The following is a 14781-nucleotide window of genomic DNA, read 5'->3' on the forward strand; positions in this document are numbered from 1 at the left end:
TTGAGTTTTACTGTATGTTCCTCAAATAAATGCAACCTTGGTGAGCATTCGAGACTTTCAAATACATTAAAAAAATTATGAATGTTTAATGTTCCATTTGACAGGTAGTGTAAGATAACTACTAGACTACCAAGGAGAACAACTGTATCAGATTTTTATTTGCAAAAGTGATTTGAGATTTTTAATTCTCTAAATTCAACAGAGAAAATATAGAAACATATGGAAAACATTACAGTCATTACATTACAGACTGATAGCAGGTTATAAAAAAATTGGTATAGACAAATTACGTAATAATAACACAAAATAAAACAATTAAATACATTTATGATTATCATATGAGTAAATAAATGTTTGTGAATGTAAAGTGCCAATGCATATTTTTTTTTTTTATATTTTTTGGGGAAAAAATCTTGCCATGCATTGCTTTTTAATAGTTGCTTAATTTAGTTATTTAAATCTTATTATAAAATTCTTCCAGAATTTAGAGGTTTGTTTAAAGGAAAAAGTATTTTTTTAAACAAATAAATGTATATTTATATTTATTAATAACAAAAGGATGTCAGAATGTTTTTACATTTTAAAACAATTTCTCAAGCACTGTAAATATATATTGTTATGACCAGACATGAACTGTACCGTCAGAGCCCGCAGATAGAAGGTATTCCCCTTTATGGTCAAAAATGACGCTCTGAACAGCATCTTCATGAGCTATTAGACTCGACGTATGTAAAGATGCCACTTCTACAATTTTAACAGTGCCATCATTACTCCCCACCGCTAGAATTCTTCCATTTGGATTGAAGGCCACTTGATTGCTGGGATGAGGCCCAGTGTCCATGGTCACCATTGCTGAGACATTCCTCACATCCCATAATTTGACCACCCCAAAAGAGTCGCATGAAGCAATTGTGTCACCTGTGGCATTGAAGGTGGCATAGTTGCATGAATGCTTGTGCCCGTAGAAAGTCTGGGCACACAATCCAGCACGGGCATCCCAAAGAGAGAGGGTCTTGTCTGCTGAGCAGGTAAGTAGAATATTTGAGAAAGGCAGGAAAGAAATGCTGTTCACCGAGTCAACATGTCCACGCAGGGTCCATCGGCATCGCTCGCTATTCAAGTCCCATACTTTAGCCGTGTTATCCATAGAACAAGAGGCCACAAAATCACCACAGGAATGGAAGGAACAGGCCCAGGTGGTGTGAATGTGTCCCTCCAAACTGAGCACACATTGACCTTGAGCAAAGTCCCAAATTTTAACTGTGGTGTCCCCACTTGTGGTCCCCAGGTAACCACCGCTGGGATGGAAACTACAGGATGACAGCCAATCAGTGTGACCCTCACCAGTCATGATCATCTCTCCCTCTGGTATTCCCCATAATCTCCAAAGCTGGTCATCACTTGAGGAGGCTACTATCATTTTACGTGGATGTAGAGCGAGGAAGCTCACTGCCATCGTGTGCGCTTTAAAAGACTTGAAGAGAGAGAAGTTGGCTGATTTGGTGTTGAGTGAGGAAAGAGCTTTGATTTGTGGCAAGTAGGGATTGACTCGAGTGCTTGCTGGGAATTCAGAGTCTTTAGGATGCCTTGTGTTTTTGTTGGGGTCTTTTATAGCATCATTTGATGCAATGTTGTCACATGGCAGGTGTGCACTTTTTTCTGGACTCCTCTGGACTTTTTCTCTTTGCTGTGGCGTGTTAGCAGATTTCTGGGTTCCTGGGGAAGAATGTGCGGTACGAAGAGAGCTGTCTATGTTCTGAACCTGGCTGACAGCTCTGTCTCTCTCCAGACTAACCAGCATCTTCTGCCTCACGGCTGTTTGATACTTCTCGTTTAGTTGTCTAAGAGCAGGCTCATAGGATGCATAGTGTTTCTTCAGCTTTTTAATGTCCTCAATAAGTCTATTCTTCTCTTGAACAACACGCTTGTGCTGCATCCTATGAAAGTCCCTCTCTCTTTGAACTTTTGCTATGGTTTCTCCAGCTTCAAATGCAGCCTGTTTGTAACTATCCCGCTCTCTTTGCAGGTTCTTCAGCTCGTTGTCCAGGAGCTGGTTGTGTGTATAGACATCAGGGACGAGTTCCATGTGGTCTGTTTTCATTAAGCCTTTGTGTACCATCTCAAACCACTCGATTTGGAAGCAGTCTAATGTTCTTTTCATACCCCTTTTTACCAGATAATTGCGGACAAAGTCGTCCACCACCTCAGGTATTTTGGGAACTGGATGTTTGGCCGAGCTGACCCTCTCAGTCTGTGTTGTGCATTCGGTGGCATCAGTTTGACCCTGCACTGCTTTAACAGCAGTTTCCAAGTCCTCTTCCCCCTCAGGTATGCTGAGTTCGTCGTCGACAGTCACTTCGTCGTATTTATAGTCATCCTCAGAGTCTTCTGGAATTAAAACTTTCTCGAGGTAATATGGACCGTCGACGGATTCTTCTGCTACTTTGTATCTGGCTGCCATTTTTTCACGTTGCTTTGTTGTGCATTGTTTCCATGGTGACCGTGACAACGAGAACTGTTTTCGTTTAAACACTCTTACGTTAAGATTTCATTTCAAATATGGGTTAAATCGTAAAATATATAGAATTGACACAAAACTATAAACTACAGTTTTACACAAACTATAAAATTTACACATAGCTTACTTTTAATTAAACTTTTACATTTTTGACAACGTTGTAACTTGGAAATTATTCGTGATTATTTACTTCCTTTCTTTTTTAACCTTTAATTTAATGCATGTGATTGAAAGGGTAAATTTGTCCTCATAAACAGTAGATGGCGCTCAAGGAGAAGTGAACTGAGCGAATTCCACACTGAACTGGTTTAAAAACATCAGTGTTGCTGAAACTGGGAGCTAAACGTCACTAGATGACATCATAATTCACTGTTCTATATCTGGACGTCTACACGTCACGACGTGCCTTGGATGTAGATATGAGGTTCGAAATTTGAACGTCTTGCGAAGGGTTTTCTTGGACATCTGCAGAACATGTTCAGGAAATCAACTTTTTATACAAATAAACACGACAAAGCAATGCTATGATTTCTGATTTAAATATCACATGTAGCCTACTTTCATGAAACATTTAGGTGTTAAAATAATCTAAATAATGTCATATTTAAATATTTAAAAACATAGGCCTAATTACATAAATCTATGACAGGCCTGTAATAATGCTGATAAAGAATTGTGTCTTTGAAATAATATTATTTTCTTTCTTTCTTTCTTTATGTTTGCTTGAATGTGCACGCAAGTTGGTTCAGGTGTAAGGAATAAAAGCAGGATAGGTTTTGGTAATTCTGTTCGAGCATAAATTAATAGTTATATCCTCCTGAATTTAGTATTTTTTCATGTCATTACATTGTTTAGAGCATTAGAAAAAAAATTAAAATGAAATTTTTTATTTTATTAATATTTTTTTCTATGTCCTCTGTTAGAGGACACTAGGACTAAGTTTTTCTAAAAATAAAATGGCATGAATAGATATCAAAAAGGCTAAAACAATGGGATTTGTTTTTTTAAATCACCAATACATTTTTAGGTTTCATGATTTTTTTCTTCTAAACTTTGTTTAAGGATGATTCTCAACAATGTTATAAAATATATAACAAAATTATTTGATATACCATTTTGTCTTATGCAATATGTCTGTACAAATTTCCATAAACTGGTTTTCCCTTTAAACACAGTGTATCTATACTGTATCTAATTTGCATATTAATGGGTTGCTGTTGGGACAGCATGTTGAAAAAATAATTGTCATAATGGGAGTAATAATTGGCCAGATTTTCATAATAATATCTAATATTTCATAACAAAATAGATATATAATTTATTTTCCTATTCAATTGTCATGTTTCCCAAAATGCATAATAAACATAATTTTAGTCCTGGTGTCCTCTGCATGTATGAAATTATGAAACGATGTTTCATAACAGGAAGTCATATTTGAATTTGAAAACCCATAACATTTTCCTTAGATGTTGCTTTATGACAAACAATTAGAAAATTAATAATAATCATATCAATAAAAATATCCAGTTTTTTAATAATCATATTTTCATAAGGATGTAAAATGTTTCACTAAATTAAATTTAGCCATCTTTAAAGACCTAGGAGAGGGCGTGGTCATGGTCAAACGTCCAATCATTTAGTATCTCTATAAAGCCCTGAATGTGCTCTGTACAGGACATCCAGACATTAAAACTGTGACATGTGAGGTCTCAGAGAAATTCACTGAAATAGAATGTCCACTACAGAGGCAAAAACTCCATAGCTGGGTCTCAGGAGGATATAACTGGTTAGTCAATACAGGCAACTTTTATATATTTTAATATGGTATATATATTAATATGCACTTACAAAAGTAGCCTAAATATAATAATAATAATATGAAATATGAAATGTTTAGGCTAAATGTGTTAAGTTAGAATTGATAAGTATCTTTAATCTGAATTGCACAACTTAAGGCAGAGCCCTTCACTGCAGAACCAATCAGATGCTGTAGCTGAGTTTTGGAGCTGAAGCATCAGTAGCTACAAAGGTCGGCGTGCGCGAGCAGTCAGCGAGAGCACCGGGACGCGCGCGCAATGGATCATTGGTTTCTGTAGCCTTCATGAAAGCCAGAGATATGAGCAACGGAGCAGAGGGGGCTAATCCAGATCAAACAAACTGCAAATGTAAATCACCTACTCTGTTGTCCTCGTACTGCATCGACAGTATTCTAGGAAGGAAAAGTCCCTTAAAAGTTAAAGGTTAGTCGTTTCTTCTTTAATTTGGTGATTCTGTTTTAGTTGTTTTTTACATATGTTGTCCACTGAATTGCATATTTTTTTTGTAAACTGAACCACTGACAAAGTTCATTGCAGTGTCCATGTAACAAATATTGCATGCTATTAGCTATAATTAATTACAACAACAATTTGCAGTTATACACGTAGGCTATAGCGCAGCTAACTATAAATGTAATAGTAGCCAAATTAAATACAAAACAGACGGGCTGTGAAATTATAGAATGGACACTAAAAGTGGTCTTTTAGAGGAATCCTCTAAATTTAATCAGATGATCAATATTCTAATCTGTAATTTAAATGATCCTGTTGATAATAATTTAGATAAATTATTTTTTCTTACAGCAACACCAAACAGTTTGTGGCCCCTTCAACCAGACATGCACCTGCCGCCGAAGCTCCGCCGCCCCTTCGCCCCGTTGACAGACTCCTCCATTCACACAGACGAAAATGAGGCAGGGGGCCCAAGACTGCTACACACAGCTTGTGAGAAATTACAAATTACAGAGGCCTCGCTTGTAAACACCAGTCCTGCTAGATCGTATCAGGAGCATGCTTCTCTACAGTCCTGTAGAGACACTTCTAGTCCCACGCCAAGACCAGAGGAAGAAACCGACAATGAAAGACTATATAGAGAGACAGCTGTGTCTCCGGGTCTCATGCAAAAACAGGAGGCATATTTGAAGAACAGTGAGGAAACTACTTTATCAGCGGGAAGTGACACTGAAGATGGGATGTTAAAACGAAAACAGAGGAGATACCGGACCACATTTACCAGCTATCAGCTTGAGGAGCTGGAAAGAGCTTTTCAAAAGACTCATTATCCAGATGTTTTCACAAGGTAACGGCAACACCAACAACTTGTAGACGATAATGCTTTAATATTATGCAAATTTATATAGGCTAGCATATATATATATATATATATATATATATATATATATATATATATAAAGTGATTCATTGATGATTGGAAGACACCATTCGTTTTCATCTTCTTTTAAGACAACATAATTCATAATTTTCAGTATTTAAATCAGCCATATGAAAATTGTGTAGCGTATGCTTAAAAAAGTCATGCAATAATAATTTCGATTTTAGCAGTTGTATTTTAAGCCGATACATTATGTTTTTGTCGCACCGGAGCTGTTAGAATTTGTAGGTTATATTTGTCACTAGAATGCAAACGAATAATTACTCAAATTCATGGCAAATCTTAGTAAAAAAAAATGATAGATGAAACTCGACCTACAATTTGTTTTTGTTTTTTTTCTCTCTCTAATTTAAGGGAGGAATTAGCAATGAGACTTGATCTGACAGAAGCACGAGTGCAAGTAAGTCACTTTCTTATCAACATTCACTATTAATCTGTTAATCTGCTCGCGACTGGGCTCAATATATCTCAACACGAATAGAAACATTGAACAAAATCACATCAATGAATTCTAAATTCAAAAGGTCACCGTTAAGTCTAAAACATTTAGGCTATAGGCCTATGCGTTTTAAAAAATAAAAAAATAAAAATTAAATTCTACATTAAGCTAGCAACAATTAATGCAACAGGCTATATAAAATATATAAGATTCACATTAAACATACAGCCATCCGTATCCTTTGCTACTACATCGTTGCAACAATTTAGGCTACTTGTGGACTTGGTTCAACAGCTTTTTTCGATACATAATACATTGTATTAAAAAGTAGCCTACCTTAAAATATCAAGATCTGTTAGATATTACGTCATATTTATGGCGCAAGAATATATAAACGCTTCGTTTATTCAGATGTTTTGGAGAATCGCTTATTTATTTATTTAGCCTATTTATTTTATTTTATTTTGGCCAGGAAAGTTATTGCCAATTTTTCTTTACATTTCCACTAAATAGTGTATATTTTCACCCACTTTTTTTTTTATAAAACTAACTTCATCAGAAAACAACTTTCACCCAAAAATGAAAGTTGCGTCAGCATTTAGGCTACTTTCTAGAATGACTTCCTTTCTGCTTCAGGAATACAAAATATATTTTTGTAGTGTTCATTTTGTTGTGTTCCATATAGAAGACAAAACATCATACAGGTTTGGAAAGACTGTTAGAGTAAATGGCAGAATTGACATTTTTGGGTGGACTCCTTTAAGGATATTCTCAGACAAGTTTATATATTTTTTGTATACCAATATTATTCTATTCAAGACTAACACAGGCCTTCACTAAGGGGACAATAGTGGCAGTAATTCTTTACTAAATGTAGAAAAAAGAAAAAAAAAATCGTAACTACTTGTAATTGACAAACGCATCATTTCCTCTCAAGGTCTGGTTCCAAAATCGACGTGCAAAATGGAGGAAAAGGGAAAAGGTTGGGGTCCAGTCACACACTCTGAGCCTACACTATCCTGTAACCCCCCCGGCTGCACAGTCCTTGTGTCATTACCTGAGTAGGAATCCTTTTGTCCCAAACCCACATCCAGCTATTGATTCATCTTGGCCTGCCCCCCTCCAAAGACTGGCTCAGCCTCCCCCAAACCCTGCCTCCCCTCATGGCTTCAGTGCTCTGTTAGGGGCGGCAATGTTTAGACATCCCGCTTTCATCAACCCCACTTTTGGAAGGTGAGCTTCATCTGCATGTTCAACACAAACCATTAAGTTTATACCTTTCCTTTCACACTTCATAATGGTTATAATATTCTGTTACATTTCTCATCAGACTTTTTACAAGCTTAGGTCCAATGGCACTGCAAAGGATACCCCTTCCTGCCATCGAGGGTCCAATTCAAAGCTCCCACCTCACCAACAACCTTCTCTCCTCTTCACCACCCTTACCTTCTTCCCCAATGGTGGACCTCCGCGCTTCCAGCATAGCAGCACTGCGTCTCAAAGCAAAGGAGCATTCTGCTCAGCTGACTCACATCACAGCTGCTGGAAGGGCTGGAAAAGAAGAGTGCTAAGACTCACTCTCACTTGAGAGATGGCAAAAGACCAAAGTCAAGCAGAAGCACTGCTATCTGGAGAGTTACGTGATTATTAATAGGTACATTTATAGACACATGTAGTTTTCAGTCTCTGGAAGTTGAACTGTAGCATTATAAAGCTTTTTTCGTTTGTTTAATGTTGGTTGTTAATTAGTGCTGAATGTTTGTTTTTTTCATTAGTTGAATGATCTTTTTAGAATTTCACCCTGTTTTCATTAGAAATGGATAAAACAATCATCAAAAAACTATATATAGGCCTAAACAAATGAATAGAACAAGCTGCTTTTAATCTGTTACACATCCAACACTTTTTCCAGGTTTGTTCTGTAAGAGTAAAAGGGATGTGTTAATCTACATGTATTTATTCTGCATCATACAATATTAGGATTTTTAAGGCTGCACTTTCTGTGTTCACAGAATTGTACTAAAATAGTTGAAGTATATGTTGCATTACCATGAGCTTTATTATATTTTATTAAACCTACGAGCCACCATTCAGGGAAATAAACTAAATATCCATATGCTTCTCTTGATGAATTAGCCAGGGAAAATAAGATAATGTGAAAGTAAAAAAACAGAAACGTTTTGTGTTGTCTTAAAATTTCTTCTGTATTTAATGCTGTAAATAAATGGACGATGGACAGGTTACAAAATTTATAAAAGCTTATTGTGTCATTTCTGATCTTGTAATAGCCTATGGATTTTTAAAATGCTTTTTTTTCCTCTTTTTTTTTTGCATCAACTTACAATAGCCAAAAGAAAACCAAGGATTTTGCAACAGGCAGTGTTTTCTAGAAACCTTTCTGCAACCCCAAAAGATGTATTTCAACGTGCGCTAAATACGCCTCTTTAGTTGGCAGATGTATCAATGTTTTGGTTGCATGACTGGATCTGAACAGATTTTGCTCCGAAAATTATTGACAGAATTTCGAAAACCACATAATACCCATGATGAACATAATGACCAGTGATCATTATGAACAGTGAACATAATGAACATAGGCTATGGTTTATTTTATAATGATTTTTATTTAGTCGGGAACGACTTTCTAGCTCTTTATAGTAACAAATGGTCATTTTTGCAACCATGGGAATTGCTGTGAAGAAAGACGAAATTTGGAGCTTTAACACCTCCATAGGTGTCCATGTAATCTGGGCATTAATGCCAAATACTTGTTTTCACTATTCATGCAAATTAAGAGGCTTACGCTTACCTCAGCTTCCTGCTTTGCGTTTTTCCTTGTCAAAAGAGGCTTGTTAAGTCTATGCCAGTCGTAAACCACTTTTTAAACTAGTTTAACTCCTTCGAACTAATCCTTCATCCAATTAGTTTGGAGTATACGGTGATTTGTCATCTGATCAGTGAGAGAACAGCATGTCGTTGGACCAGTGTGGGGCATATTTGACCTAACATTGAAGCAATGAATAATACAGAAAATAATGTCCTACTTAAGATCTGAAACGCTATTCAGAGACCACTATTCAGAAGTCTACCCTTAATGACGTAGGGCTTAACATGTTAAAATGTCTGAATGGTCAATTTAAACCACTGATTACCAACCACGGATTAAGAGACTTTCTATAGGCTACAGAAAGGAACTGAACATTTTCCAAGCTTGCTGTTGTGAGACCTGTGGTTATATGTGACTTGTTGAGGATCAGGATTATAGTAGCCTATTCCTACAGAAGGGCAGGTGTCAAGCCTTCTTCTTCTTTTTAATTTTAATTCATTTATTTATTTATTTTAACAATTACAAGCTGCTCATAAAATTATATGAGCACCCAAAGTAGTTTGGAGACACATATATTATATTATATTATCAGGCACTGGGGGGAAAAAACCTTCAATATTTCATATGATTGAGTCGACCTGACTTTAGGTCATGTGGTCATGGACCATTTTCACATTACTGGGGTTCTCAGAAGCAGAAATCATCATCGTACACTTCTAGTGGTGAACCGAAACTACAACAAAAAGATAATGTCTTATCTAATAACAAAAGGAAAAATCCAACATAGCTTTTCTATGACTTTTTCAAAAGAGGGAAAAACTCATCTGTTGTATTAGAAACACTCACGCAGCAACATTAACTGGTTTTCTGTAATTATGATACTTTGCTAGATTTACAATATTAATAACTGGTGAAATGCATCATCACAGTCTGAGAAGGATCCACTTTTAAGGGTTGAATCAGTGTAGATTTCAACAGTCATGTTTCTGAAATGTTTACTTTTTTTCTTGTTCATCGAGTACATACATGCTACATACAAATGAGTGAATCCCACTATTAAGCTGTCAAAAAGAAAAAGAATTGCAACTGCAAAGAAACAGAATGAACTACCTTGCTATAGCAATTCTTTCTCTGACTTGGCATGCGAGACCATATATTTCTTAGCAAAAATAACTGGAATAAATGAAAACTATAATTTATAAAGAAAGAGTGAAGGTTTGGAAACTATTGGACAGACAGCATCTGACTGTAGGCTTTCATTCAATTGTTCTGAATTCATACATGAAGCAGTGCCTCATGAAACATGTAGATGATGCTATCTTTAAACATATATGCAACCTTAACCACTTTTGATGTTTCTTTTGTTTCCTTTTTCTATCTTCTCATTCGCCACCACCCCTTAATGACCTGTTATGCCTACTTCTCCTCGATTATTGCTTTACCACATCTGCTGAACTGACCCTTCGGCTGTCTTTTGAAAATCTTTAACCCTGCAGCCCTTTCTGTTTCCCTCAGTAGAAAGTGCTGCATGTAAATTTCTCCCCAATCACAGCAATAGCAGGTATCTCCACTGGATATACTGTGAAGGGGAGCAATCAGGGATAATTGAGTGCCTTTCAGAGGGAGCCTGGAGCATTCACTCCCATTCAACACCCGTCCATTCACCACATAATCACTCTTTAAACACACCCAATTTTCTGGGGAGCAAAGTCCTGTTATAATTTTGCTTAAGTGTATTCGGAAATCATACCCCCTTTGAGCCGAGATAATTTAAATCAAATCCTTTTCATGGCAACTGACATTTTTGCGCTGCCAATCCAGTGTAATTAATTGTTGAAAATTGAGCCTGAATATCGCTAAATAGAAGGCTATTATGTTTTGAAAGAGGTGAAATGATCTACCACGCAGTGTGGAGACGTCAACGTGCGCTTCAGTTAAATGTCTTTGTTTCCCACACTGTTTGCTTTGTAAAGATGAACATAAATTGACTCGTAGCATAAGTTTTACTCAAGTCTTAGAGGATTGACCCTTTCTTATTAGTTTTTTTGAGCATTTCAGATTACGGCTATTTCTGTATGCTTTTTCTTTATGAATGTCCTGTACAGCTGTGCTTAAGGCGGTTGCAAATGGCGGAATTCTTTAGTTTACAACTAAACTTTGTTTTCCATCAGTTGCTTGCATATGAGGAAATTCTAACATGATTCATTCTGTGATGATCTAAATGAGTGAAATGAATGAAAGTGCTCTGGGTTCCTAATAAACTGTAGTTTTAAGTGTAGGCCTACCAATAAAGTTTAAAAAAACATTTTATTTGATATATAATATTATATAGACCATGATTACTTTCTGGATTCTGAGATTGTTTGCATTTATATTAGACATACCTGCAATATGATCACATCGCCCCTTTTCTTTTTTGTTCAGTTCCCTATACGGCCTTTTCTTTGTGTATTTATTTGCTTTTGATTGGTCAGAACTGCACTTGGTTTTCCGTATTGCTGTGTTATAAATTCTAATGGCTTTGAAGCTGCATTCTCACTTTCATCATTCCACAATTTGGTCATTTACTTGTGTTCTCTAGCTCTCGCTCATTCTCTCAGCGGTACTTTGAATTCTAATGTGACTCCTGCTGGGCTGAAACTATTCATAGCAAACGGAGCAAAGCAAATTCAACATTTTTCATCATACCATATATTGTTGACACCCAAGCTTACATAATGGCAAGGCGATTATGTATAGATAGCTACATCTGAAATAAAGAATTTGATTTGTACACAGACAAAATGGACCAATCAGTAATCAGCTGACTGAAATCAAGATTCAGATTATGGACAGGGCCAGCGAGGCCAGTGCTGGGGTCTCTGGAAATAATTTTGTTGCGCCATTACTAAGGTTCTTAAAGCCGAAAGACAATTTTCTGATCCCTGTCTCTGAATTGTTTTCGGGTTAATTCTGTGTGTTGCTTCAGCTGGCCGTTTCTCAGGTCAGAGGTCAGAACCTCATCACCTTTATGCAATTTGTTCCAAACAAGAGAAAATCTCTTTCTTTCTCTCCCTCGCTCTCTTACCTTCACCTTGCCCAGTCGCGTTTTGTTCCGTGTCAGTTTCCATTGTAACAAATTACACTATAGCTCTGATATGAAGTCATTGTAAAAGTGATTGCTAGCCTTTGAAAATCAGTGATAGCAAGTCAATCAGCTGCAGCACTGAAAACGTCTCTACTGTGATTACCTAAGAATGTGAAGTGTGAGGGGTTAGGGCTCCTATGCTATGCCAGGGCTAGTTAATATGTCTCTTTTGAGGCCTTTTCTGTCTGTCAGTGTGAAAGTGATGGAAATGACAAAAATGTAGATTGCTCATTTAGGATTTTAAAGCACTCCCTCATTGGTTAGTTGCTGACAATCATTTTAGGTGTGTAAAATTTGGATAGAAATTTACATTAGCCTATGTGAAGAAAGGCTAGCTTTTGTAATATTGGCACCATCCTGAGGAAAGCGATTTAGAGGCAAATATATTACTGCAAAACATAGGACTTCACAACACTGGTGTTGTCATTTCTGACAGGGAACACTTGTGTCATTCCAAACCTGGATGACTTTTAGAAGATAGAAGATAGGCTTCCAAAACAGCATGCCACAGATTACTCAATGGACAATACAAATACATTTTTAAAAATATCTACTTTTGTATTTCAAACACTTTAAATTGAGTGTGTATGAATAAATTTATACTGTCAGTGTTTGGGATTAAAGGGATAGTTCAACCAAAAATGACATTTCTGTCATTAATTACTTACCCTCATGTCATTCCAAACCCGTAAGACCTTCATTCATCTTCGGAACACAAATTAACATATTTTTTCATATTATTTCTCTGACCCTGCATAGATTAATTAATGACAGAATTTAAATTTTTGGGTGTACTATCTTTTTAACAACCGCATTTACTACATGTGGGAGTCTCGAAATGTCCTGTTCATGCAGCAGCTTACAACAGAAGCTTGAGGACTGAGTATTAATGTGCAACTGCAGTTAATACTGCAGATCACAGCGACAGTGAAAGTAATTTTCAAAGATGGCGACATAAATAAGACTGTAAAGTCTTGGCTACTTTAAAACGACAAAGGTTAAGACGAGGCATAAGGTCTTCCTTCAGATCTAAATGAACAACTCTGTAAATTACCGAAAACCACACATGAAAACCTCCAAATCTTGGTAGACACGCTTATCTGCAACGCACTCTCTGGTGTCCCTCAAAATAGGGTTTCTATATCAGTTGATCGTTGTAGCCACACAAACGATAATGATAAATTTAAAACATCTATCCACCTTTTTCCTCAACCCGGATGTAATTTATTATCTGCTATATGGAAATAAAGAGAATAATTACAGTGTGCAGTAAGGTAACTGTTTGCTCTATAAACCAGTGTGCTCATAATTAAGATAATACACTAAAATAACATGGTAAGACACACCAATTTGCAATATGTAGCTGCAAAACAAGCAGTTTTGTACAGCTAAAAATAGCTGGACGCAGATGAGAACAGAAGCCACACCCATAAAATTGACAAACGGCCGCACCCACTCTACGGGAAGAAAAAGATGGTATAGTGCATATTAAAACAAATAGGTAATAATGTAATTTAACTTGGTAAACAATTAATACAAATAATAATTGAACATTATTAAACATTTGGACATTTGACACTTAATTTAACATTAAAGATTGTTTTGAATAAGTGCAAATGTGTGGTGTACAACTAAGGTAAGCAATCAGGCTAATCAGGTAGGCCTATTGCTACTGGTTCTAGTTCTCAAGCTAACTAAACCAGACATTAATGGTTGTTTTGTAGGAATTGTAATTAGGAGCTAAAGAGAGTAGGCCTAAATATTCTTTAAACCATGGGATCACCTGGAGGATTTCGAAAGAGGACCCAAATAGTCATGACACTGATTCAGTTTATACAACAGGGCTTTGCTAAAAAAGTGGTTGTGAGTCCTGAAAAATTACGGATGCAAGTTCGGTTTTAAAATGTGGTTGTCATTTCCATAAATAACCAAAATTATGTTTAATGTAACAGTATCAAGGACTCAAATACAGGACTGACTGACTGTAAACATGACCAATTAATCACAGAGATTCAAATTAAATTCCAGTCGGTGATGCCTCCATGGCTATACTAGAGGCCTACTTTTGCATAATAATACCTTCCAAAGGCAGATATGAGCATTACGAATCACTGAACAATCTCTACTTAAATAATAATATATCTTTTGGTGTTTGCTTGTTTCTCACTTCATCTAATTTTTCTGTTTGAGCATATTTCTCCATCCTTTTATTACCATGTACAATCATGGCCAAAAATATCGGCACCCTTGGTAAATATGATCAAAGAAGGCTGTGAAAATTAATCTGCATTGTTAATCCTTTTGATTTTTTATTTAAAAATTTCACAAAAATCTAACCTTTCATTGGATAATAAAAATTTAAAATGGGGCAAATATCATTATGAAATAAATGTTTTTCTCTAAAACACATTGGCCACAATTAACGGCACCCTTTTATTCAATACTTTACGAAACCACCATTTGCCAGTTTAACAGCTCTAAATTTTCTCCAATAATGCCTGATGAGGTTAGAGAACACCTGACAAGAGATCAGAGACCATTGCATCATCCAGAATCACTCCAGACCCTTTAGATTCCCAGCTCCATGATGGTGCTTCTTCTCTTCAGGTCACCTCACTCATATTCTATAGGGTTCAGGTCAGAGGACTGGAATGGCCACA

At 36.3% G+C, this 14781-nt stretch overlaps 2 protein-coding genes across 2 annotated transcripts; one reads left to right on the forward strand and one right to left on the reverse strand.

Moving 5' to 3' along the window:
• Positions 1-407: 407 nt before the first annotated feature.
• On the reverse strand, positions 408-2476 carry LOC306855921 (sperm-associated antigen 16 protein-like). The gene has a single exon (XM_079394879.1). It carries the CDS (start codon positions 2459-2461, stop codon positions 617-619), a length of 1845 nt encoding a protein of 614 aa, XP_079251005.1. The 5' UTR covers positions 2462-2476; the 3' UTR covers positions 408-616.
• A 2143-nt stretch (positions 2477-4619) lies between these two features.
• On the forward strand, positions 4620-7738 carry LOC306856037 (aristaless-related homeobox protein-like; the record flags this gene model as incomplete). The annotated part of the gene is made up of 5 exons (XM_079395004.1): positions 4620-4758; positions 5119-5635; positions 6083-6128; positions 7105-7400; positions 7498-7738. The coding sequence occupies 5 exons, from the start codon at positions 4620-4622 to the stop codon at positions 7736-7738; spliced, it is 1239 nt and encodes a 412-aa protein (XP_079251130.1).
• Positions 7739-14781: the final 7043 nt, after the last annotated feature.

Source organism: Barbus barbus, assembly GCF_936440315.1.
Source record: "Barbus barbus genome assembly, chromosome: 36".
Lineage (NCBI taxonomy): Eukaryota > Metazoa > Chordata > Actinopteri > Cypriniformes > Cyprinidae > Barbus > Barbus barbus.

Excerpts from the sequence above, each read along its gene's own strand:
- LOC306855921 (XM_079394879.1), bottom strand. The coding sequence starts at position 2,461 with ATGGCAGCCAGATACAAAGTAGCAGAAGAATCCGTCGACGGTCCATAT.